At 41.0% G+C, this 25,484-nt stretch overlaps 1 protein-coding gene across 4 annotated transcripts in view; it reads right to left on the bottom strand.

Annotated features, from left to right (window-relative positions):
- The window catches only part of jakmip2 (janus kinase and microtubule interacting protein 2), a 39,722-nt gene extending 16,005 nt beyond the window's left edge, over nucleotides 1-23,717 (bottom strand). For 2 of the 4 annotated variants that reach the window (XM_064982265.1, XM_064982267.1), the window contains exons 1-7: nucleotides 23,646-23,717; nucleotides 8,772-9,016; nucleotides 7,558-8,055; nucleotides 4,728-4,973; nucleotides 3,483-3,581; nucleotides 2,808-2,954; nucleotides 1,492-1,638 (exon numbers count right to left, since the gene is read on the bottom strand). In XM_064982265.1, the coding sequence (XP_064838337.1) occupies nucleotides 1,492-1,638; nucleotides 2,808-2,954; nucleotides 3,483-3,581; nucleotides 4,728-4,973; nucleotides 7,558-8,055; nucleotides 8,772-8,900 (1,266 nt within the window). In that variant the 5' untranslated portion in view covers nucleotides 8,901-9,016; nucleotides 23,646-23,717. The remainder of the gene's footprint in view (nucleotides 1-1,491; nucleotides 1,639-2,807; nucleotides 2,955-3,482; nucleotides 3,582-4,727; nucleotides 4,974-7,557; nucleotides 8,056-8,771; nucleotides 9,017-23,645) is intronic. The other 2 variants (XM_064982266.1, XM_064982268.1) reach the window with 1 other exon arrangement.
- Nucleotides 23,718-25,484: the final 1,767 nt, after the last annotated feature.

Raw genomic sequence — 25,484 nt, 5'->3', positions numbered from 1 at the left:
CTGTGTGTCCACCAGTTCTCCAGATAATGTGTGTCCACCAGTTCTCCAGATACCAGTTCTCCAGATACTGTGTGTCCACCAGTTCTCCAGATACTGTGTGTCCAGTTCTCCAGATAGTTCTCCAGATACTGTGTGTCCACCAGTTCTCCAGATAATGTGTGTCAACCAGTTCTCCAGATACTGTGTGTCAACCAGTTCTCCAGATACTGTGTGTCCACAAGTTATCTTGTGTTTTGTTTAGTCAGTAAGTGAATTGTCTCGTGTGACATACTGTTAACACAAAGTAAATGCTAGATGGTCAGTGACCACAAGATTTGGTTCTGGGCTCCACAGAGATTAGTAAGTAAATCAACACCTTGGATCATTTTAGAAGTGGATGCCTACTTGTAAAATGTACTCTTTGACTAAATGTATTTGTATGTTCTTTACATTGTAAATAAAACCTTGAATATCCCAAAATCATCTTTGGCTTTGCGGCCACCCCTTGGGTTGTGCCATGGCGAAGATCTTTGTGGGCTATACTCGGCCTTGTCTCAGGATGGTAAGTTGGTGGTTGAAGATATCCCTCTAGTGGTGTGGGAGCTGTGCTTCGGCAAAGTGGGTGGGGTTATATCCTGCCTGTTTGGCCCTGTCCGGGATTATCATCGGATGGGGCCACAGTGTCTCCTGACCCCTCCTGTCTCAGCCTCCAGTATTTATGCTGCAGTAGTTTATATGTCGGGGGGCTAGAGTCAGTATGTTAAATCTGGAGTATTTCTCCTGTCTTATCTGGTGTCCTGTGTGAATGTTAGTATGCTCTCTCTAATTCTCTCTTTCTTTCTTTCTTTCTTTCTTTCTTTCTTTCTCTCTTTCTCTCTCTCTCTCTCTCTCTCGGAGGGCCTGAGCCCTAGGACCATGCCTCAGGACTACCTGGCATGATGACTCCTTGCTGTCCCCAGTCCACCTGGCCGTGCTGCTGCTCCAGTTTCAACTGTTCTGCCTGCGGCTATGGAACCCTGACCTGTTCACCGGACGTGCTACCTGTCCCATACCTGCTGTTTTCAACTCTCTATAGAGACAGCAGGAGCGGTAGAGATACTCTCAATGATTGGCTATGAAAAGCCAACTGACATTTACTCCTGAGGTGCTAACCTGTTGCACCCTCGACAACTACTGTGATTATTATTATTTGACCATGCTGGTCATTTATGAACATTTGAACATCTTGGCCATGTTCTGTTATAATCTCCACCCGGCACAGCCAGAAGAGGACTGGCCACCCCTCATTGCCTGGTTCCTCTCTAGGTTTATTCCTAGGTTTTGGCCTTTCTAGGGAGTTTTTCCTAGCCACCATGCTTCTACATCTGCATTGCTTGCTGTTTGGGGTTTTAGGCTGTGTTTCTGTACAGCACTATATAAGCTGATGTAAGAAGGGCTATATAAATACATTTGGTTTGATTTGATTAAAAAAATACACATTGGGGACTTCAAATTTGTAAAAGGAGAACTCACTCTTGTCAGCTCGTCGATCATGCTTTGTTGCTCCAGCACCTGCAGCTTGAGAAACTCAATCTCCTGGTCATCATGCGCCTGGTCCAGATCATTCAGAGACTTACAGTTGGCTTTCTTCAGTGGCAGGTGGGAGCTGATCTTCTCCTTCTACAGAAACAAAAAAGACCTTTGTGAGTTGAGCGAGTTGTGGTTGAGTTAAACAACACTCTATATTGCTCAGTATGGGCTCGTAATTAGTAAAGTCAATTTGTGGTGGTTGTTAGGGCACTGAGGCAAAAGCTGCAAGATCATGGATTTCTAAATCCACAAGACTAATGCAGACTGTACTTTGATAAGGACTGTAATCATAGCCAATGTGTTGCAGACAGTCTTCATAAACACTGAGCTATTGTGGCATGCTTGTATTATTATTGTCATTTACAAAATAGCCCCCAACACTCTACTTGGCAAACTGGATGTAGTCTATCACAGTGCCATCTGTTTTACCACCAAAGTCCCATATTCTACCCACCACTGCGACCTGTATGCTCTCGTTGGCTGGCCCTCACTACATATCTGTCGTCAAACCCACTGGCTCCAGGTCACCTATAAGTCTTTGCTTGATGAAGCCCCATCTTATCTCAGCTCACTGGTCACAATAGAAACACCCACCCGTAGCACGCGCTCCAGCAGGTATATTGCACTGGTCATCCCCAAAGCCAACACTTACTTTGGCCTCCTTTCCTTCCAGTTCTCTGCTGCCAATGACTGGAACGAATTGCAAAAATCTCTGAAGCTGGAGTCTTATATCTCACTCTCTAGCTTTAAGCATCAGCTATCAGAGCAGCTTACCGATCACTGTACCTGTACACAGCCAATCTGTAAATAGCACACCCAACTACCTCATCCCCATATTATTACTTACCCTCTTGCTCTTTTGCACCCCAGTATCTCTACTTGCACATCATCATCTGCACATCTATCACTCCAGTATTAATGCTAAATTGTAATTATTTTTGCCTCTAGGGCCTATTTATTGCCTACCTCCCTACTCTTCTACATTTGCACACACTGTACATATATTTTCTATTTACCTTTTATTTTGTTTTATTGACTGTACGTTTGTTTGTGTAACTCTATGTTATTGATTTTGTCGCACTGCTTTGCTTTATCTTGGCCAGGTCGCAGTTTTAAATGAGAACTCAACTCTAAACTATTGGAGCCCTAATTGTGTTGAGATCTGTGCGATGATTCCACTCACCATATAAATATAATTACTAGAATGGAGATTCCCAATTTAAGACAATGGTCTGTAGTTCTATTTCTATGCCACTCACCATCTCCAGGTTCTCCTTGGCCAGGCCTTTGAGTTTCTCTTCCATGCGCTGCAGGGTCTGGCTGAGGTCATCATTCCTCTTATTCAGCACCTTGTTCTTTTCCAGCATGGGCTTGCACTGCTTCTCAGACTCCCGCACACGCTTCAGCTGAGAGGATGAGAGAGAGAGAAAAGAGAGAAAGAGATAGAGAAAATAGAGAGAGAGGAGACAGAAAGACAGACAGAGAGAAAGAGAAAAGAGAGAGCGAAAGGATGAGAGAGGAGAGGGAGAGAGAGGAGACAGACAGAGAGACAGACAGAGTGAGATAGCGACAGGGAGCGATAGATACAAATGAAGATAGAATAGAAGGGGAACAAAGGGAGATGGAGGGATGAAGAGTTTCGCTCAGTCCAGTGTGTCAACATGGCAGGGGTCTAGACTAGGTACTGTATTTATAAATTATTTACAGGTGTTTTGCCAGGTACATTCAGTGTATGTTTAATGAATCCAGATTAAAGAGGATTGTTATCCTTCAGTGACAGAGGACCAAGGCTGCATTCCAAATGGAAGCCTATTGCCTACACCCTTCTGGGTCCTGGTCAGAACTAAATAGGGAGCCATTTGGAATGCCCCGAGATGTGATTCATTGCTAGGCTCTCTGCCAGGTAGGGGGAATTCAGAGTGACCAGATCATACCAGTTCATTCCTCTCATCCACCAGCAGTGAGTTGCGGTCCTCCAGCTTGCGGATGGTGGAGTTGAGGTCAGCCATGCGCCTCTGGTTCCTGCGCATGTCCTGGGATGTTGAAACAGAACGCATGGTGTGTTACGACACACTACATTCACTATACGACAAAAATGCATTAAGGTGAATTATATGGATTATTGTGAATTATACACAAATGCATTATTGTGAATAGTTGTATAATATAAATTATTTCAATGACATACATGTTGGGGACAGATTTGTTCGGAAAATACTAATTTATAGGACATTCATTTCTGGAGTTTACTTATAAGGTAATTATTTAGACGTATCAGTGACACATCTCTTCAGAAAAAAAAGCCAAAGACAAATAGTTTTCTGTCATGTGGTGATTTTCAAGCAGATCATGACTAATCCAGAATGTGAGACTCCATTAAAACCTCACAGACTTCTTAACTGACTAGCAGGCTTCTTGACTGACCAGCTATCTTCAGATACAACGGCCTTCAGATCCCTTCAGTTTTCCGTTCAATACCAGGTAGGATCTTGATTTATTGTGTAGTAAATTGGTAGGTACTTTTTTTGAAGATTGTTTTTGTGTTTTTCTTTTGACATATTACCTAGTACTACTTTGTCATGTTTAAAAAGTAATATTACCATCATAGCAAGTAATTCATTGAGCATAAAAAGTGATATTTGCATTAGAAGATACTGTATGATGGGATGCACTTGCCCTATTACTAACATTTTGTTGGTGGGGCACTATGGAGTGGGGCTTTAAAAACGTTTCAATATTTTTGGTCTTAAAATGGTGGTATTATGTGGTATTATCTGAGTCACCAAATCTCCATATAAAGAATGGCCACACCCAAACTGTGTTTGCTTGACTGTGTGAAAGCAGCTTGATAATTGTCCTGTATTGAGCAAAGACCATGTTTCCGCATGTGGATGATGGTATTACAATTCCAGAGTTATTTCATATTTTTTTATGACCACTTGTTTATGTCATTTGTCTCTGTTTTTTTCCGCATAAACTACACAGGCTGCTTCTATACATAGCCTATACAGTAGGCAATAGGTAATTGGAGTGTGGCAATTGGCTATACTGTACATAAACTAGTGTAGGCCTATTTTGAGTCTTCCCATTGTGGGTTAATTGTCAGATTAATTTCAAAGTCATTTATTTTGGACTGGCTTCATTATTACATTTCTATAATCTACAGACTGCATTTGTACCATTTCCAAGTTCCCCTCTGCCTTTCTATGTCGTACCGGGCTGCCACAGTGTTCTGCCCCGTCCCCAGCCCGTCCAGGGATCTCTCTCTTGGGGCTGCCCAGGTTACACTCTGCCTCCTTGACCAGGAACAGCTGGTCGTCCAGGGCATCCTTCTGCATCTGCAGCTTCTGCAACAAGCCAATGGCATTCTCCAACTCCTTCTCCAGAGAGAAGATGGTGCGCTCTTTAGACTTGATCTCATCCACCTGAAGGAAGGAATAGGAAACAGGAAACTCGGTGACTCAGAGAGGCGGACAGGACAGACGGAACGACAGACATGTGCACAGTTCTAAAAGTATAATTTGAAGGTATGATGTATCATATTGTATGTATCACACCCTGATCTGTTTCACCTGTCTTTTTGCTTGTCTCCACCCCTCTCCAGGTGTCGCTCATATTCCCCATTATCCCCAGTGTATTTATACCTGTGTTCTCTATTTGTATGTTGCCAGTTCATTTTGTTCGTCAAGCCTAACAGCGTTTTTCCCCTTGCTCGTGTCTTTTTCTAGTTCCTGTTTCTTAGTATTCCTGGTTTTGACCATTCTGCCTGCCCTGATCCTGAGCCTGCCTGCTGTTCTGTACTTTGTCACGCCACCCTGGATTATTGACCTCTGCCTGACCTTGACCTGTTGTTTTGCCTGCCCCCTGTTCTAGTAATAAACGTTTGTTACTTTGACACTGTCTGCATCTGAGTCTTCCCTGAAACATGATAGTATATATCAAATTGTATCATGTGAAAGTCTGCCTGGAAAGAACGTGACAGAGTCTGACCTTTGCCAAGGTAAAAGGGCTACTCCTTGCTAATTGATTGCTTTGGAACAAAGTCATTACCTTGGCAAAATTTGAGACATAATTTATAGAAAAATGCAGGTAAGGGTTGTCACGCCCTGACCGTAGAGATCCTTTTTATTCTCTATGTTTGGTTAGGTCAGGGTGTGACTCGGGTGGGAAAGTCTATGTTTCCTATTTCTTTGTTTTGGCCGTGTGTGTGTGTGTGTGTGTGGTTCCCAATCAGAGGCAGCTGTCTATTGTTGTCTCTGATTGGGGATCACATATAAGTTGTCATTTTCCTTTTGGGTTTTGCGGGATGTATTGTCGTCTCTACCTTGCCCTTGGTGCTGGTGTCTGTGCCCAATAATGTTTGTACCATGTTTTGTGCTGCAACTATATTGTGTTGCTACCATGTTGTTGTCATGTTATGTTGCTACCATGCTGTACTTTCATGTGTTGCTGCCTTGTTCTGTTGTTGTCTTAGGTCTCTCTTTATGTAGTGTTATGTTGTCACTCTTGTCGTGATGTGTGTTTTGTCCTCTATTTATATATATTTTATATTTTTTGTTTTAATCCCCGCCCCCATACCCGCAGGAGGCCTTTTGCCTTTTGGTGTGCCATCACTGTAAATAAGAATTTGTTCTTAACTGACTTGCCTCGTTAACCTCTTGGAACTCTGGGGGCAGTATTTCATTTTTGGATGAAAAACGTTCCCATTTTAAACAAGATATTTTGTCACGAAAAGATGCTCGACTATGCATATAATTGACAGCTTTGGAAAGAAAACACTCTGACGTTTCCAAAACTGCAAAGATATTATCTGTGAGTGCCCCAGAACTAATGCTACAGGTGAAACCAAGATGAAATTTCATACAGGAAATGGCCCAGATTTTGAATGCGCTGTGTTCCAATGTCTCCTTATATGTCTGTGAATGCGCCAGGAATGAGCCTACACTTTCTGTCGTTTCCCCAAGGTGTCTGCAGCATTGTGACGTATTTGTAGGTATATCATTGGAAGATTGACCATAAGAGACTACATTTACCAGGTGTCCGCCTGGTGTCCTCCGTCGAAATTATTGCGTAATCTCCAGCTGCATGCGCGTTTCCATTTGATTCAGAAGAGAAAGTCAACTGCCACGAAAGATTTATCATCGATAGATATGTGAAAAACACCTTGAGGATTGATTCTAAACAACGTTTGCCATGTTTCTGTCGATATTATGGAGTTAATTTGGAAAAAAAGTTTGCGTTGTATTGACTGAATTTTCAAGGTTTTTTCTTAGCCAAACGTGATGAACAAAACGGAGCGATTTCTTCCTACACAAATAATCTTTTTGGAAAAACTGAACATTTGCTATCTAACTGAGAGTCTCCTCATTGAAAACATCTGAAGTTCTTCAAAGGTAAATGATTTTATTTGAATGCTTTTCTTGTTTTTGTGAAAATGTTGCCTGCTGAATTCTAGGCTTAATGCTATGCTAGCTATCAATACTCTTACACAAATGCTTATTTAGCTACGGTTCAAAAGCATATTTTGAAAATCTGAGATGACAGTGTTGTTAACAAAAGGCTAAGCTTGAGAGCTAATATATTTCTTTCATTTCATTTGCGATTTTCATGAATAGTTAACGTTGCGTTATGCTAATGAGCTTGAGGCTATAATTACACTCCTGGATACAGGTTTTTTTCTTAGCCAAACGTGATGAGCAAAACGGAGCGATTTCTCCTACACAAATAATCTTTTTGGAAAAACTGAACATTTGCTATCTAACTGAGAGTCTCCTCATTGAAAACATCTGAAGTTCTTCAAAGGTAAATGATTTTATTTGAATAGTTAACGTTGCGTTATGGACTATAATTACGATCCCGGATACGGGATTGCTCGTCGCAAGAGGTTTTAAACAAATAAAAATTAATTAATGGAGCAATGAGAAAGCTGAGGCTGAGGCTACATCTTGTGTTCAGCCAGACATGTAATCTGGAGATTCGACCGTCTGCAGACCCTCAGCTAGTATTCACCAGTCTGCGGATGTCCCTCTCGCTGTCCCACTTGATCTTGGAAATCTGCTCTTGGTGAATCTGGTGCTCGGAGCGCAGGTCCCCAGCCTTCATCTTATCTGCTTGGATCATGGTGCTGAGCGCCTCGTCTGTCTGCTTCTTGGTCTGCTTGAGCTCGGAGATCTCCTGCAGCAGCTTGACCCTCTCCACGTCGAAGAAGCGGCGCGCCTCTTCTTTGGCCTCCAGGGTCAATGCTGTGCGCACCTTCTCTCCGCTGCCGTCACGCATAGCGCTCAGCGCCGCCTTGAGCCGCTGGTTCTCCTGGTCCTTGATCTTGGTGGTGCGGGCCTGCTCCTGCTCATGCTGGCGGACCAGGTTCTCTCTGAGCGCCTGGAGCTCCTTCTGCTTCTCCTCATGCCATTTGGCTCGCTGCTCTGTCAGCGTGGCCGTGTGCCGGTACTGCTCCTGCTCCCGGATGCGCTTGCACTCCTGCACCTTCTCACGCTCCAACTTACTCACCTAGCCCCCAGGGAGAGAGGAATAGGAGACAAAGAGAACTGGGTTACACTACAAAGGCATGTCAGAGAGAGGACTACATACAGCCCGGAGGCAATTATCTTGATCTAGCACTGGTTAAGTTGATAAAGTGATTAACCCTATAATCACCGACAGGGGTCAATTTTGACCCAAGTGGTAAAGTCATAATTTCAAATAGATCCTTCTTAAATTGTTGGACTTTGTCAAGCAACTCATTACCAACAAAAAGCATGTGCTATCTGCAGTTGAAGACACTGTTATACACTGAGTGTACAAAACATTAGGAACACATTCCATTTTAGATATACACGGGAAACTGTTGAGTGTGAAAAACCCAACAGCATTGCAGTTCTTGGCACAAACTGGTGTGCCTGGCACCTACTACCATACCCCATTCAAAGGCACTTAAATATTTTGTCTTGGCCATTTACCCTCTGAAAGGCACACATACACAATCCATGTCTCAACTGTCTCAACGCTTAAAAATCCTTCTTTAACCTGTCTCTTCCCCTTTATCTACACGGATTGAAGTGGATATAACAACTGACATCAATAAAGGATAATAGCTTTCGACCTGGATTCACCTGGTCAGTTTATCTCATGGGAAGATCAGGCATACATAATGTTTTGTACACTCAGTGTAGGTGTATTTAAGAAGGGAAGATTTACATGTAATGTAGTGTTCCAATGTGGCCTACCTTGCATTTCTCTTGATGAAGTTCTATTTGAATGTCAGTCAGTTTGGACCTGAGATCTTCGTTAGCTGCCTGTAAAGCAGAGATGAGCGCTTCGGGCTTCTCGCCCTTGGTGCGTCCCTTCTTTGCCATTGAGTCAAATATTACAGCTGCTCCAATGCTTTCATTGAGAATTCATAGAAACGAACAGAGGCCCTCCTGTGGTTTCCAGTTCTTCCTCTTCCTCATGATCTTAGTAGACAGAAGAGCTAAGTGTGGAGAGGAATAAGAAACATTTTAGACAACTGTCACTGAGGGATCAGGAAGATAACCTCAACTTAAGTGTTTACATACTGTAGCAAGAAAAAGTATGTGAACCCTTTGGAATTATCTTGATTTCTGCAAAAATTAGATCCGAGCTTCATCCAAGTCACAACAACAGACAAACACAGTCTGCTTAAACTAATAACACACAAAGTATTGTATTTTTCTTGTCTATATTGAATACATAATTTAAACATTCACAGTGTAGGTTGGAAAAAGTATGTGAACCCCTAATGACATCTCCAAAAGCTAGTCGGAGTCAGGAGTCAGCGAACCTGGAGTCCAATCAATAAGACGAGATTGGAGATGTTGGTTAAAGAATCCTGCCAAAGACTTACTCATCCCAATTTGAAGTACTGTGCACATGTTACTGTATACATGTTGTTAGGTAAGAGAAAGGGTTTTGTTGGCAGGTGTTAGAGTAGAGCGTGGGGAGGCATAGCCACCCCCTGAAAAATCAGACATAATATAATTTTAAAAATTATCATTTTGTTTTTTTCTTCACAAATGTAGTGCAGTGGGCCTTTACTAATCCTGTACTTTTGGGCCAATATAGCTGTCTGTAGTGCGGGCCAAAAAAATCATCGCAGCATCCCCACCCCCAAACATCTTCCTATGGGTATAGGGGGAAGGGCAGAATACAGTGGGGCACAGCATTGTGCTGCTGTGTGTTTGCATAAGGAGATATGACAGTGGTCTGATATGATTGGCTGAGGCTAAAGACCATGACAGAGGGAGATGTTGGAGTTTGGAGGCAGTCCTGGGCATCCATTGAAAGAATGGCCAGGCGTAACCTAGCAACATGTTTGTGAACTACAGCAATCTCCTACGCACATCAAGCCAAAGAGAGGAGACAGAAGAACCTCCCCCACAACGGGAGAAATATTAAAGACTAGCCTCTGACTCACTAGCAGCAGTCTCTCTTTGTTAAGGAAGTTGGAGAATCCCTCTCATATTTTTTGGGATGCTTTATTGACAGATAAGAAATAGTGAGAGAGAGGTGAAGAGACACAGGGATTGAATCCCACTCTCCCAACGGGGAGTCACAAATGTTACCACTAGACCATGGCCCCGAACTTAGCAGCAGTCTCTTACGAAGACTGTAGAACCCATGCTCTGTAATTTCAGCCACTGTTCACACACTGCAATAGCCTCCTTGAATAAAATATCTTCATTATCAGAGGCAGGTTAATGATGATTAAAACACTAAGATTTCAGATGAAGATAGTAGTCATGTTTCTTCCACCTGCACTTATCAGGCTTTTTATTTATTTTTTTGTAGAATTTTTACCCATTTTTCTCCCCAATTTCATGGTATCCAATTGTTTTTTAGTAGCTACTATCTTGTCTCATCGCTACAACTCCCGTATGGGCTCGGGGGAGACGAAGGTTGAAAGTCATGTGATACAAAACCCAACCAAGCTGCACTGCTTCTTAATACAGCGTGCATCCAACCTGGAAGCCAGCTGCACCAATGTGTCGGAGGAAACACTGTGCACCTGGCAACCTTGGTTGGCGCGCACTGTGCCCGGCCCGCCACAGGAGTCGCTGGTGCGCGATGAGGCAAGGACATCCCTACCGACCGACCAAGCCCTCCCTAACCCAGACCTCCTGGTTGCGGCCGTTTACGATAGAGTCTGGGTGCGAACCCAGAGTGATGGCGCAGCTGATGCTGCAGTACAGCACCCTTAACCACTGCGCCACCCAGGAGGCCTCGCTAGGCTTTTTAAGTGCTTTCACTCAGTGAAGTGTTGCTTGTGGTCGCTGTCCATGGACCATGGCTGCTTTGTAGAAATAGGCTACAGTTCATATCTTCGTGTGAATATGCAGACGAAATCGCAAGAGAATAGGGCTCATCCACCATTCAAAAGAAAAGCAACCTAAACCACTCTCTGGAGTCTTTATGACCTTTCTCATAGCAAGTTAGTCTGGTATGGCTCTTTCTGGTCTGGACTAGAGGTCGATCGATTATGATTTTTCAATGCCGATACCGATTATTGGAGGACCAAAAAAAGACGATACCGATTAATCGGCCGATTTTTACAAATGTATTTGTAATCATGACAATTACAACAATACTGAATGAACACTTATTTTAACTTAATATAATACATCAATAAAATCAATTTAGCCTCAAATAAATAATGAAACATGTTCAATTTGGTTTAAATAATGCAAAAACAAAGTGTTGGAGAAGGAAGTAAAAGTGCAATATGTACCATGTAATAAAGCTAATATTTAAGTTCCGTGCTCAGAACATGAGAACGCTGGTGGTTCCTTTTAACATGAGTCTTCAATATTCCCAGGTAAGAAGTTTTAGGTTGTAGTTATTATAGGAATTATAGGACTATTTCTCTCTATACGATTTGTATTTCATTAACCTTGGACTACTGGATGTTCTTATAGGCTCTTTAGTATTGCCAGTGTAACAGTATAGCTTCTGTCCCTCTCCTCGCCTCTACCTGGGCTCGAACCAGGAACACATCAACAACAGCCACCCTTGAAGCAGCGTTACCCATGCAGAGCAAGGGGAACAACCATCCCAAGTCTCAGAGCGAGTGACATTTGAAACGCTATTAGCACGCACCCCGCTAACTAGCTAGCCATTTAACATTGGTTATACCAGCCTAATCTCTGGAGTTGATAGGCTTGAAGTCATAAACAGTGCAATGCTTGAAGCATTACGAAGAGCTGCTGACAAAACGCACGAAAGTGCTGTTTGAATGAATGCTTACGAGCTTGCTGGTGCCTATGTAACAGTATAACTTTAGACCGTCCCCTCGCCCATACCCGGGCGCAAACCAGGGACCCTCTGCACACATTAACAACAGTCACCCATGAAGCATCGCTACCCATCGCTCCACAAAAGCCGCAGCCCTTGCAGAGCAAGGGGAACCACTACTTCAAGGTCTCAGAGCAAGTGACGTCACCGATTGAAACGCTATTTAGTGCGCACCACCGCTAACTAGCTAGTCGTTTCCAATCCATTACACCTACCATCGCTCAGTCAGACTACTCTATCAAATCATAGACTTAATTATAACATAATAACACACAGAAATACGAGCCTTAGGTCATTAATATGTTGAATCCGGAAACTATCATTTTGAAAACAAAACGTTTATTCTTTCAGTGAAATACGGAACTGTTCCATGTTTTATCTAACGGGTGGCATCCCTAAGTCTAAATATTGCTGTTACATAGCTCAACCTTCAATGTTATGTCATAATGAAGTGAAATTCTGCCAAATTCGTTCGCAATGAGCCAGGCGGCTCAAACTTTTGCATATACCCTGACTCAATGAACGAAAGAGAAGTGACACAATTTCACCTGGTTAATATTGCCTGCCAACCTTTCTTTTAGCTAAATAGGCAGGTTTAAAAATATATACTTCTGTGTATTAATTTTAAGAAAGGCATTGATGTTTATGGTTAGGTACACGTTGGAGCAACGACAGTCCTTTTTCGCGAATGCGCACAGCATCGATTATATTCAAAGCAGGACACGCAAGTTAAACTAGTAATCTCATCAACCGTGTGTAGTTATAACTAGTGATTATGATTGATTGATTGTTTTTTATAAGAGAAGTTTAATGCTAGCTAGCAACTTACCTTGTCTTCTTACTGCATTTGCGTAACAGGCAGGCTCCTCGTGAGGCAAGTGGATAGAGCGTTGGACTAGTTAACCGTAAGGTTACAAGATTGAATCCCTGAGCTGACAATGTAAAAATCTGTCGTTCTGCCTATGAACAAGGCAGTTAACCCACCGTGAAGAAGTAAAGAAGTAAATTCAGAGCATTTGGCTCTTGGATCGTTTAGAGCGCACACTGGATGCTCTGGCCAAGGAGTAGGGTCGATCCAAGAATTCTGACATCACAATGGCAGTCAAGCACCCAAGATAACTGGCTAAATTTGGCTAGCTTGCTATCTACTTCCAGATACAAATGAGATAACATCTCACTCTGACCATTTTACTCACCCTAGCAGGGGTAGTTCGGCTGTTTTCATGTTGTCTAGAGCGTTGGTGATTGTAACTGTGCTGCTGGCAAGGATTTAATTATGTTTTATTTGTCTTTCATTTTTTGCTCGTTTTTTTGCTGTTGAATATGACACCGGTCATATTCAATGGGTATTGCGTGTTTGTAAATTCATCAGTTATTCTGTGCTCTGGCACACTCAGACAAAAATACTCTGAAATCAGAGTAGATAGCCAGAGTGAATTTAAGAACGCACCCATAGATTCATGGGCACTGTTTCTTCATAGCACTTCTGGATGAGGGCAGGAAAGCAATGGACATGAGTGATGAACAGGTTACTCACAGAGCATAGTGACACTGAACGGACCACTCCTACCTAACAAACTCATGATAGTGGAAAATCACAGAGAACTAGTCTCATTCAATACTGAAATGCAAAACTAATGCAATGACGCTCAACGAAATGGTATTGAAATTAACGTTGACAGACACTACAATGTCCAATTGTACTGTGCCTGGATAAATACATATAGACAGTCTGTCTGTGAAGGGCTGTCTGGCTTCAATGCCATCAGTGACACTCTTATACAAACTCCAGATTTAAATGTATTTTTATTTTTGTATTTAACCTTTATTTAACTATATTTAACACATCAACATTTGTAACATTTGCATAATACACATTTGGTGTAATTAAATAACATGGTTTTGGTCACATCGACTGAATTGAAAACGATTTATAGGTTTTTAGGTGACAATCAATATCACAACAATGTGTAAAAATGTGTTAGCCTAAGGTAATCCACAATCAAACACTAAAAACTAAGGAAAGAGGATTTAAATCTTAAGAGGCCGTGTTTTGTGCTCGTCAAAGGCCTGCTCAACTCTTGGGACTGGTCGTCTTTGAATCTGACAGATTCCTTCAGTGTTGCTGGTCCTGTGGTGTTATGTGTTGTGATGATGGGGATGGTGGTCATGGTGTGTGTGCTTGTGTTCGTTCGCGTGTACGCCTAAGAATGTGTGTGTGTGACATGGTGAAGTGGTGGTGGTGGGAGGAGCATGAGGTTTGATCAGGGCTGTTCCTAAATGCTCTAAATCCCACAATACTCCTCTGGAGCTTGCACAAGTACCCCTTTGTGTCGTCACGCCAATTGAGATGTAAGGGCCAGGCTTTTCAGGCAGTGTCCGGAGGGCCTGCTGCTGTCTGTGAAGCACCAGAAGACATGGAACATGGCTCAGGCAGACACTCCCCCCTTCACCCGGTCCCAATACCCTCGTCCTCCTTCTCACCCTTCCTCAAAAAGCCAAATTAACCCATGCAGGGGGTGCTTTCGTGGCAGTCTTTGATAAGGAAAGGTCATTAGGATTGGACGGGAGGGTAGAGGGGTTAAATCCACTCAAAGGACCCTCAGATCACAGTAGCACAGGGCAACCAGGCCTTACTAAAAGATGTTGAGTGTAAGCCGTATCCTCCTCTGGAACCTCTCTAGAGGAATCAACATTTTGTGTTTACTAGAAATAGACACCGACACATCAAGCACCAATTTAATTTGATAAGCGCTGGTTTGAAGAATAGAATGGAATCTAATTTTATAAGAGATATTAGAGCAGTTAACTCAAGTGCCGTTTTTGTGCAATTTTTTTTTATCGTGATTAGTCTGAAATTGTTCAAAATTCACTGAAAACATCCAAAATAAATAATCTACATGGCTAAAAACAACAACGCGATGTCAAAACAAATTGACATTGAGGTTAAAGATAGTTTGCTTTACCTGATTTTGCTATCCATTAGTGATTTTGCTATCCATTAGTCATTTTGCTATCCATTACTGATTTTGCTATCCACTTTTCTATCCATTACTGATTTTGCTATCCTTTACTGATTTTGCTATCCATTACTGATTTTGCTATCCATTACTTATTTTGCTATCCATTACTGATTTTGCTATCCATTACTGATTTTGCTATCCTTTACTGATTTTGCTATCCATTACTGATTTTGCTATCCATTACTGATTTTGCTATCCATTACTGATTTTGCTATCCATTACTGATTTTGCTATCCATTACTGATTTTGCTATCCATTACTGATTTTGCTATCCACTTTTCTATCCATTACTGATTTTGCTATATCCTTTACTGATTTTGCTATCCATTACTATCCATTACTGATTTTGCTATCCATTACTTGTTTTGCTATCATTACTGATTTTGCTATCCATTACTTATTTTGCTATCCATTACTGATTTTGCTATCCATTACTGATTTTGCTATCCTTTACTGATTTTGCTATCCATTACTGATTTTGCTATCCACTTTTCTATCCATTACTGATTTTGCTATCCTTTACTGATTTTGCTATCCATTACTGATTTTGCTATCCACTTTTCTATCCATTACTGATTTTGCTATCCTTTACTGATTTTGCAATCCATTACTGATTTTGCTATCCAGTTTTACTATCCATTACTGATTTTGCTATCCTTTACTGATTTTGCAAACCATTACTGATTTTGCTATCCACTGATTTTCTATCCATTACTGATTTTGCTATCCTTTACTGATTTTGCTATCCATTACTGATTTTGCTATCCACTTTTCTATCCATTACTGATTTTGCTATCCTTTACTGATTTTGCAATCCATTACTGATTTTGCTATCCACTTTTCTATCCATTACTGATTTTGCTATCCTTTACTGATTTTGCTATCCTTTACTGATTTAGCTATTTATTACTGATTTTTGCTATCCTTTACTGATTTAGCTATTTATTACTGATTTTTGCTATCCATTACTGATTTTGATATCCATTTTTCTATCCATTACTGATTTTGCGATCCATTACTGATTTTGCTTTACATGACTGATTTTGCTATACATGACTGATTTTGCTATCCATTACTAATTTAGCTATCCTTTACTGATTTTGCTATCCATTACTGATTTTGCTATCCATTACTGATTTTGCTATCCTTTACTGATTTTGCTACCCCTTACTGATTTTGCTATACATTACTGATTTTGCTATCCTTTACTAATTTAGCTATCCTTTACTGATTTTGCTATCCATTACTGATTTTGCTATCCATTACTGATTTTGCTATTTATTATTTTGCTATTTATCCATCCATTTGTTTTGCTATCCATTACTGATTTTGCTATCCATTACTGATTTTGCTATCCATTACTGATTTTGCTATCCATTTGGCTATCCATTACTGATTTTGCTATCCTTTACTGATTTTGCTACCCCTTACTGATTTTGCTATCCTTTACTGATTTTGCTATCCATTACTGATTTTGCTATCCATTACTGATTTTGCTATCCATTATGTCAATATTCTTGTTGCTTTTTGTATAGTTTGTTGCAAATTACAGCTCAATTTGAGCAAATTCTGAATTAATCGTGATTAATCACAGCAATCCTGGAATTAACACAATAATTTGTTTTTATTGTTTGACAGGCAAATTGTATACAGTACTGCACAAAAATCTACTTTGTTTAGGCCTACTTGGCAGATAGATGATAAAGTGACATCAATTCCTATTATGTCATTGTGGCAATGGTAGTACTATTAGAGTGTCTTGTGTAACATGATTTGTTATTAGAGTGTTTTGTGTAACATCATTTGTTATTAGAGTGTTTTGTGTAACATCATTTGTTATTAGAGTGTTTTGTGTAACATAATATGTTGTTAGAGTGTTTTGTGTAACAAAATTTGTTATTAGAGAGTTTTGTGTAACATCATTTGTTATTAGAGTGTTTTGTGTAACATAATTTGTTATTAGAGTGTTTTGTGTAACATCATTTGTTATTAGAGTGTTTTGTGTAACATCATTTGTTATTAGAGTCTTTTGTGTAACATCATTTGTTATTAGAGTCTTTTGTTTAGCTGTGCTGTTTTGTTTGGATGACATCCAGGCTCTTAGGTAACAATACTGGACTATGTATCAACAGGCAACATTGTGCAATCTACAGAAGGTCAGAGATCACAGAAACCTTCAACAAACCAACTCAAACATAACAGCAAACCATCCCTCATATGAAACTGCCCATACTGTGTAAAAAATAACCCTTATGTCAAAACACAGAGTTAAAAAAAACAACTTTTAGTACACACACTCTGAGCAGGTACAGTATATCTTTCAGCCTGCCCACTGCTCCAAATGTACCCCCTTCCTCCTGTCCCTCTCTCCTTGTCTCCCAGTCCTCCTACCTCCCTCATTTTCTCCCAGTACTCTTACTTCCCTCCTGCCTTCTCAGTCCTTCTCCCTTTCTCCCTGTCTCCCAGCCCTCCTACCTCCTTCCTCCCTCCCTCCCTGCCTTACAAACCCAGTTGTGTGGAGGATAGCCTTAATAAGTAATCTGGAAGGAGGAGTTATGGCATCAGAGTTATCCTGTTCTCACCAACACAACAATGAGCTGTACAGTACAGCTGTTAAATATGCCACAGTGGCAGCGCTCTTCACTATGGATGAATTGAGGATGAGACATGATAATAAGGCCAAAACCTCAACTTGCCCTAGGTATCAAATACAATTGTACAATATTTACTTTATGGTATTGGAAAATGACTGGCATGCTGAAGAGTAAATTATATATACTGCAATAATATAATATAACGTTCGTAGAAGCCAATTTATACTTATTAATTTAAACTGAGTTCATCTTTCATACTTAATTAAAGAACATTCATACATCATTACTTATTGTTGATATTATTTCAAGGGATTGATAGCAGTTCATATGACGTTGGTTCTGGAATTTAGCTGACAAGAAGCTGTCTATGGAAATTGCTAGTTAATAACTTCAATCAACTATTTAGTCAGCCTTTTTTTTGTTGCCAAGGTTGTATTCAACGTTTTCCCTGCACCAGAGTCAGAATCAAGGCCACTGGCTTCAAATTGTACTGGGGGATTGGACGTTCAACATTATTTTCAGTGGACCTCATGGAAATCAATCTATATAGTTGTTAATCCATAAATATTCCCCATGGACTGGTCCATGCTGTGACCAAGATCTGGCACATGTTGGGATGATGGTGGGTACTACTACAGCCCATGCACTAGCAGACTACAACTGGACACAGCTGTCTCTCCTGTTACACTACACTATACATGAGCACTAATGCGGTATTAACCCAGAAACTGCCCATGTTAGAGGGATGCTGCGGTAGACTGCAATCGGCCAGAACCAGGGGCGGGGTTACATTAAGCTGTAGGCTACATACAGTGCCTTGCGAAAGTATTCGGCCCCCTTGAACTTTGCGACCTTTTGCCACATTTCAGGCTTCAAACATAAAGATATAAAACAAAATCCCATTCCTCCTTGCAAAACAGCTCGAGCTCAGTGAGGTTGGATGGAGAGCATTTGGAAACAGCAGTTTTCAGTTCTTTCCACAGATTCTCGATTGGATTCAGGTCTGGACTTTGACTTGGCCATTCTAACACCTGGATATGTTTATTTTTGAACCATTCCATTGTAGATTTTGCTTTATGTTTTGGATCATTGTCTTGTTGGAAGACAAATCTCCGTCCCAGTCTCAGGTCTTTTTGCAGACTCCATCAGGTTTTCTTCCAGAATGGTCCTGTATTTGGCTCCATCCATCTTCCCATCAATTTGAACCATCTTCCCTGTCCCTGCTGAAGAAAAGCAGGCCCAAACCATGATGCTGCCACCACCATGTTTGACAGTGGGTATAGGGTGTGTTCAGGGTGATGAGCTGTGTTGCTTTTACGCCAAACATAACGTTTTGCATTGTTGCCAAAAAGTTCAATTTTGGTTTCATCTGACCAGAGCACCTTCTTCCACATGTTTGGTGTGTCTCCCAGGTGGCTTGTGGCAAACTTTAAACGACACTTTTTATGGATATCTTTAAGAAATGGCTTTCTTCTTGCCACTCTTCCATAAAGGCCAGATTTGTGCAATATACGACTGATTGTTGTCCTATGGACAGAGTCTCCCACCTCAGCTGTAGATCTCTGCAGTTCATCCAGAGTGATCATGGGCCTCTTGGCTGCATCTCTGATCAGTCTTCTCCTTGTATGAGCTGAAAGTTTAGAGGGACGGCCAGGTCTTGGTAGATTTGCAGTGGTCTGACACTCCTTCCATTTCAATATTATCGCTTGCACAGTGCTCCTTGGGATGTTTAAAGCTTGCGAAATCTTTTTGTATCCAAATCCGGCTTTAAACTTCTTCACAACAGTATCTCGGACCTGCCTGGTGTGTTCCTTGTTCTTCCTGATGCTCTCTGCGCTTTTAACGGACATCTGAGACTATCACAGTGCAGGTGCATTTATACGGAGACTTGATTACACACAGGTGGATTGTATTTATCATCATTAGTCATTTAGGTCAACATTGGATCATTCAGAGATCCTCACTGAACTTCTGGAGAGAGTTTGCTGCACTGAAAGTAAAGGGGCTGAATAATTTTGCACGCCCAATGTTTCCGTTTTTGATTTGTTGAAAAAGTTTGAAATATCCAATAAATGTCGTTCCACTTCATGATTGTGTCCCACTTGTTGTTGATTCTTCACAAAAAAATACAGTTTTATATCTTTATGTTTGAAGCCTGAAATGTGGCAAAAGGTTGCAAGGTTCAAGGGGGCCGAATACTTTCGCAAGGCACTGTATAAATCTGATTATTGACCCGTTCCACATTTGGTGCTGAGACATAATCCAAAAGCGTTTTTTTCATATACATGGGGTTTGTCCCAATTATTTATCCTTCCTCCCAAAGTGTGCACTTGTTCACATTTCATCTCTGACTTAAAAGGAGTGACTGGTAAAATAAACATGGTGGAAACTCCCAGTTGCCCATGCCTCCACCAAACCAACTTCAAAGGAATGACTGGTAAAATAAATATGGTGGAAACTCCCAGTTGCCCATGCCTCCACCAAACCAACTTCAAAGGAATGACTGGTAAAATAAATATGGTGGAAACTCCCAGTTGCCCATGCCTCCACCAAACCAACTTCAAAGGAGTGACTGGTAAAATAAACATGGTGGAAACTCCCAGTTGCCCATGCCTCCACCAAACCAACTTCAAAGGAATGACTGGTAAAATAAATATAAATAAATATAAAATAAATATAAATAAAACTGCACCAATCTTTGCAGATGGTGCAGTTGGGCCACTCTGCGTCCCAAATGGCACTGGCATCCTATTCCCCATGAGCCAAAAAAGTAGTGCACATTATAGGTCAAAAGTAGTGCACATTATAGGGAATATGGTGCCATTTGGGAGGATTCAAAGTGCTGGCTATGCCAGAGGACATTAGTGCTGGCTATGCCAGAGGACCTGGTGCTGGCATTTGATTCCAGTGCTGGCTATGCCAGAGGACCTGATTTCAGTGCTGGCTTTGCCAGAGGACCTGATTTCAGTGCTGGCTATGCCAGAGGACCTGATTTCAGTGCTGGCTATGCCAGAGGACCTGATTTCAGTGCTGGCTATGCCAGAGGACCTGATTTCAGTGCTGGCTATGCCAGAGGACCTGATTTCAGTGCTGGCTATGCCAGAGGACCTGATTTCAGTGCTGGCTATGCCAGAGGACCTGATTTCAGTGCTGGCTTTGCCAGAGGACCTGATTTCAGTGCTGGCTTTGCCAGAGGACCTGATTTCAGTGCTGGCTTTGCCAGAGGACCTGATTTCAGTGCTGGCTATGCCAGAGGACCTGGGGTTTAATCACTCTGCATGGCAGTGAACGTTATCCTTCCTGACTGTACATACATCTTTCTATTTATCTTTTCTTTTGTGTTATTGACTACGTTTGTTTATGTGTAACTCTGTGTTGATGTTTTTGTCGCACTGCTATGCTTTATCTTGGCCAGGATGCAGTTGTAAATGAGAACTTGTTCTCAACTGGCCGACCTGGTTAAATAAAGGTGAAATAAATAAAAAAATATATAGAAAAAATAAAGAGCAAAAAGCAAAGCCATGAGGTCGAAGGAATTGTGTCTAGGCACAATCCCCATCATGGTGTGGAGATGTTTTTCAACGGCAGGGACTGGGAGACTAGTCAAGATCAAGGGAAAGATGAACAGTGCAAAGTACAGAGCGATCCTTGATGAAAACCTGCTCCAGAGCGCTCAGGACCTTAGACTGGGGCAAAGTTTCACCTCCAACAGGAGAACGACCCTAAGCACACAGCCAAGACAATACAAACTTGAGGAAAAGCCTCTAAATGTCCTTAAATGGCCCAGCCAAAGCCTGGACTTGAACCCAATCGAACATCTCTGGAGAGACCTGAAAATAGCTGTGTCGCTACGCTCCCCATTCAACCTGACAGAGCTTGAGAGGATCTGCAGAGAAAAATGGGAGAAACTCCCCAAACACAGGTGTGCCAAGCTTGTAGCGTCATACCCAAGAAGACTTGAGGCTGTAATCGCTGCCAAAGGTGCTTCAACAAAGTACTGAGTAAAGGGTCTGAATACTTACAGTACCAGTCAAAAGTTTGGACAGACCTACCTATTCCAGGGTTTTTCTTTATTTTTGCTATTTTCTACATTGTAGAATAATAGTGAAGACATCAAAACTATGAAATAACACATATGGAATCATGTAGTAACCAAAAAAGTGTTAAACAAATCAAAATATATTTTAGATTTTAGATTCTTCAAAGTATCCACCCTTTGCCTTGATGACAGCTTTACACACTCTTGGCATTCTCTCAACCAGCTTCATGAGGTAGTCACCTGGAATGCATTTCAATTAACAGGTGTGCCTTGTTAAAAGTTAATTTGACAAATTACCAAAGTATGTGACAGTCAGAAAACCAAAGCTTTTAGTTGTTTTAACTTCCCAAAGTTTGTAACCTGGACGCCTTAATATTTCAAATTCTGTCAACTTCCTATACAGTTGAAACAACTACATTGACAATTACACATTTCAGAACTGAGTAAGTCCTTGAAATGATAAAATAAAGATTTCATTATGCTCCCCTCTCTCTCTCTTGCTCATGTTTTAGCTTTTACACCAGTTTCAAAACTGTCAGTGAACTCAGCAACCAACCAACAGACCACTTTAACTACAACTAAATTCTCGCTAACGGTTACAGAAACACTTTACTTTTTACATTTGGTTGTTCATCTATCTTCATTGAATGCACTAACTGAAGTCACTCTGGAGAAAATTGTATGCTAAATTACCAAAATGTAAATGTAAAAAAATGTATGGTTGTAAAACATGATATTATTCCAATGAGTTTCACCCCCAAAATAAATTGAAATCATCTGAATTTGACATTTTCAGTTGCTATAGTTTGTTTGACTTCTTGGTTGTGAATTTCTTGAGTTGAGTAACCATGTAGATCTTAGCTGATTCAACTTGATTTCATAAGTTAAGACAATTTGATATGTTGTAGTTATCTAAAGCGATTTTTTTGTCAACACAACTGATATGTTGCTTCAGTTGATCTGACTTTATTGTTGTGAATTTCTAAGTTGAGAAAACACATCGTTTTTTGCTAAATCAATTTGATTTAATATGTTTTGACATTTTGAGTGAGTTGAAGTCAATTCAACTTAAAACATTTTGTTAACTCAACAATTTAGTTGACATGGGCAAGTAAAATGATTAATTTTGACCGAATCTCAATAAATGTTTTAAAGTGCAGACAATGGCATCTAGCATTTAATACCAGCACCCCTCTGGTTGAAAGCTCACTTCCCAATAACCCAATTGATGGTTTGTAATAATACACCTAGGCCTCCAAGCATGCCCTCTGGTAGGCCCACCTTGTCATATTGGTGTGTTGTGTGTAAAGAGTTGACACAGTTATTATAAACGTCTTCAGTCAGATTAGAGAAATAAGCAAGACACATGTTTGGTTTCAGTTTTGCTGTTAGATGGTGTTTTTTTATGGTAACTAATTGTTCTTATGGCTATTACACACTATGTTAACACTATGTTGAATATGGGCCTATGTGCTGGACTATGAATATCAAACACAACAATAAGCATACCAGATGGCCCGGGACAGGTAAATGATGGCGACAACAGCACTAACAGTTAGCACTATGCTATTGCTAGTGAAAAATAGCAATTCACAGCTGGTTTTTCAACAACCGATGAGGATTTATCTAACATATGTCCATTGGCAGATATCAGTCACAGTAGCTAACAGAAAGACAGGTGTTGCCAACGCATTGTCTAAATTCATATTTTAAAATGGCCCTGACCATAACATGCCAGCCAACAGCAATTTCCTCGTAATATTTGAAGGGCTGTATGTGTATGCGTCCTAATGCACAGGCCAAGATTGTTTCTTCCCGACCATACAGTTCCTTCCGACCGTCACAAACCTCAGTGCTTCCGACAGATACGTTTAAATACTTAACAATTATCCAATACATTAATTGTGAAAAGCATAAGATGACATATGCCTAATAATACATTGACGCAATGCAATGTCCTGACATACGCTTGACGATAACGACAGTAATAACACAAACATGACGCTTGCTCTTCCTGAGGATTCCTATCAACCTGCTGTAAAAACATATCTCTCTCCTATCGCCCTCTCTTATTTATAGCTGGTCCAACATTTAAAATAACAACTTAACATTTTAATAGAAACCAAGCGTTCTTACCGTGTAATTAATCTCCACAATGTATTAAGGCCTAAGGTTTTTATACCCGTCTCCATGGCCCTTGGTTTTTCCTCCGCTGCTGATCAGCATCAGCAGCCTTACAATGAATCGAGAGCGATGATGCTACGAGACCCCGCCCTCCTTCCCGTGCAGCGAGAACGAGCTCACGGACTTCAGCACCCGGGAACTGCAATGTATGTAACTCCACCATTTCTAAACCCCCGTTCTGTGGGTTATTTGCCATACCCGAAGAGGAAGCTTGTACACAAGATATACACGGACCTAGTCTCAGTTTCTTTCTTCTTTACCTCCTCTCTATCGCGGAAACGGTGTCAACCGCTCATAGACAAAAGGATGACAAGCAGCCAGAAGCCCTTTAGTCGCAGTGGAGTCAGCCATCACTGTCGCTTTCAGATAGGGCGTTAGGCAAATAAACAATATAAATGGCAAGGCTAGGCCATTTATTGAGGATGAAGACACTGCCTTGCGTTCACTACATAGATAGCCTAATAGGCCTGCTTGGCCATACAATATAAATATCCCACCTACCTGTAAAATATAATATGCTAAAAGTGGCTCAAAGTTACTTTAAAAAAAAATGTAACAACATAAATTATTCAGTGTCAGAGTTACATGTAGATGCCCAACTGGCTACACACTGGTTGAGTCCAAGTTGTTTCCACGTCATTGTTGAACCAAGGTGGAACAGACATTGAATTGAAGTCTGTGCCTAGTGGGTGGTATGCTGCTATTCTGCTAAAAACCTAACATTCTGGGAACATGTGAGAGTTTCCCCCTACAATGATGAACTAAATATGACATTGATTTAGTAATGATTCACAAGAAGTCATGATGGGTTATGGAGCCTAGTCAAGACACAGATGTAGCCTACTGTACTGTATGCTCCTCAACATCCCACTGGGCACAGTCATCAATTCCACGTTGGTTCAGTTATTTAATTCGAAATTCAACAGGCAGTCGCACATTTGAGCTATCTTTCTTTGCAGGTGCATGGTAACAGTTGAATAAAATTAGAGAAAAAAGGAACCAGCACACTGGTCACTGCTTTTCAAGCTCTGACGAAGGCTGTGATGCTGATACGTAAAGCTTATTAAAGAGCAGTGATACTATTAAGAGCAGTGTGCTGGTTCCGTCCTTTTTGTAATTTTATTCAGTTATTTAATTAAAACGATGTGTAAACAACATTGAAAAATGTAAATATGTCCAAAAAATGTCAACATGGTAAAGCACTGTCAATACCACCAATCTGTATCTGTAATAATGAGGATATGGGTAGATTCATCAGTGACTGTAACACTACAGAGGGAGAGATCAACAGACCCCCAATGACAACGGACTGCCACCCCATGGCAGCTTTCTGAACAGCTGATAGTCCACTCCAATTAGGCTGCAGGAAATCTGAAATCTCACATGTTACCAGTGCTGGATTTGGGATGAAAGAGGCACATGAGTCTTTTTTCACAGCAAATCCCAAATGACATTATGCTATAGAGACTTCTTATTATTCACTGTTAATGGTTCATACACATTTTGACAGATGGAATTTCATGACTTTTCCATGACTTTTAAACAAATTTCCATTACCAATAATTGGTGGTGTCTCTATGTAGCCTACATGAAAATGCCCAGATAAATGTGGTATTGATGCGAGAAGGCTGCTGGTCTACTATCTCCTGCCATTGTGCCCTTGATCAAGACACTTAACCCCCTACAAAGTAAAATAACTGCACTGTTAGGCTACTGCATAAAACACGTGGTCAATCCTCCATCTAGAGAGCTACTGGGAGTGCAGGCTTTTGATCCAACCCTGAAACGCCT

This window comes from Oncorhynchus masou, chromosome 12 (genome assembly GCF_036934945.1).
Source record: "Oncorhynchus masou masou isolate Uvic2021 chromosome 12, UVic_Omas_1.1, whole genome shotgun sequence".
NCBI lineage: Eukaryota > Metazoa > Chordata > Actinopteri > Salmoniformes > Salmonidae > Oncorhynchus > Oncorhynchus masou.
This window is presented reverse-complemented; position numbering and strand designations above follow the sequence as displayed.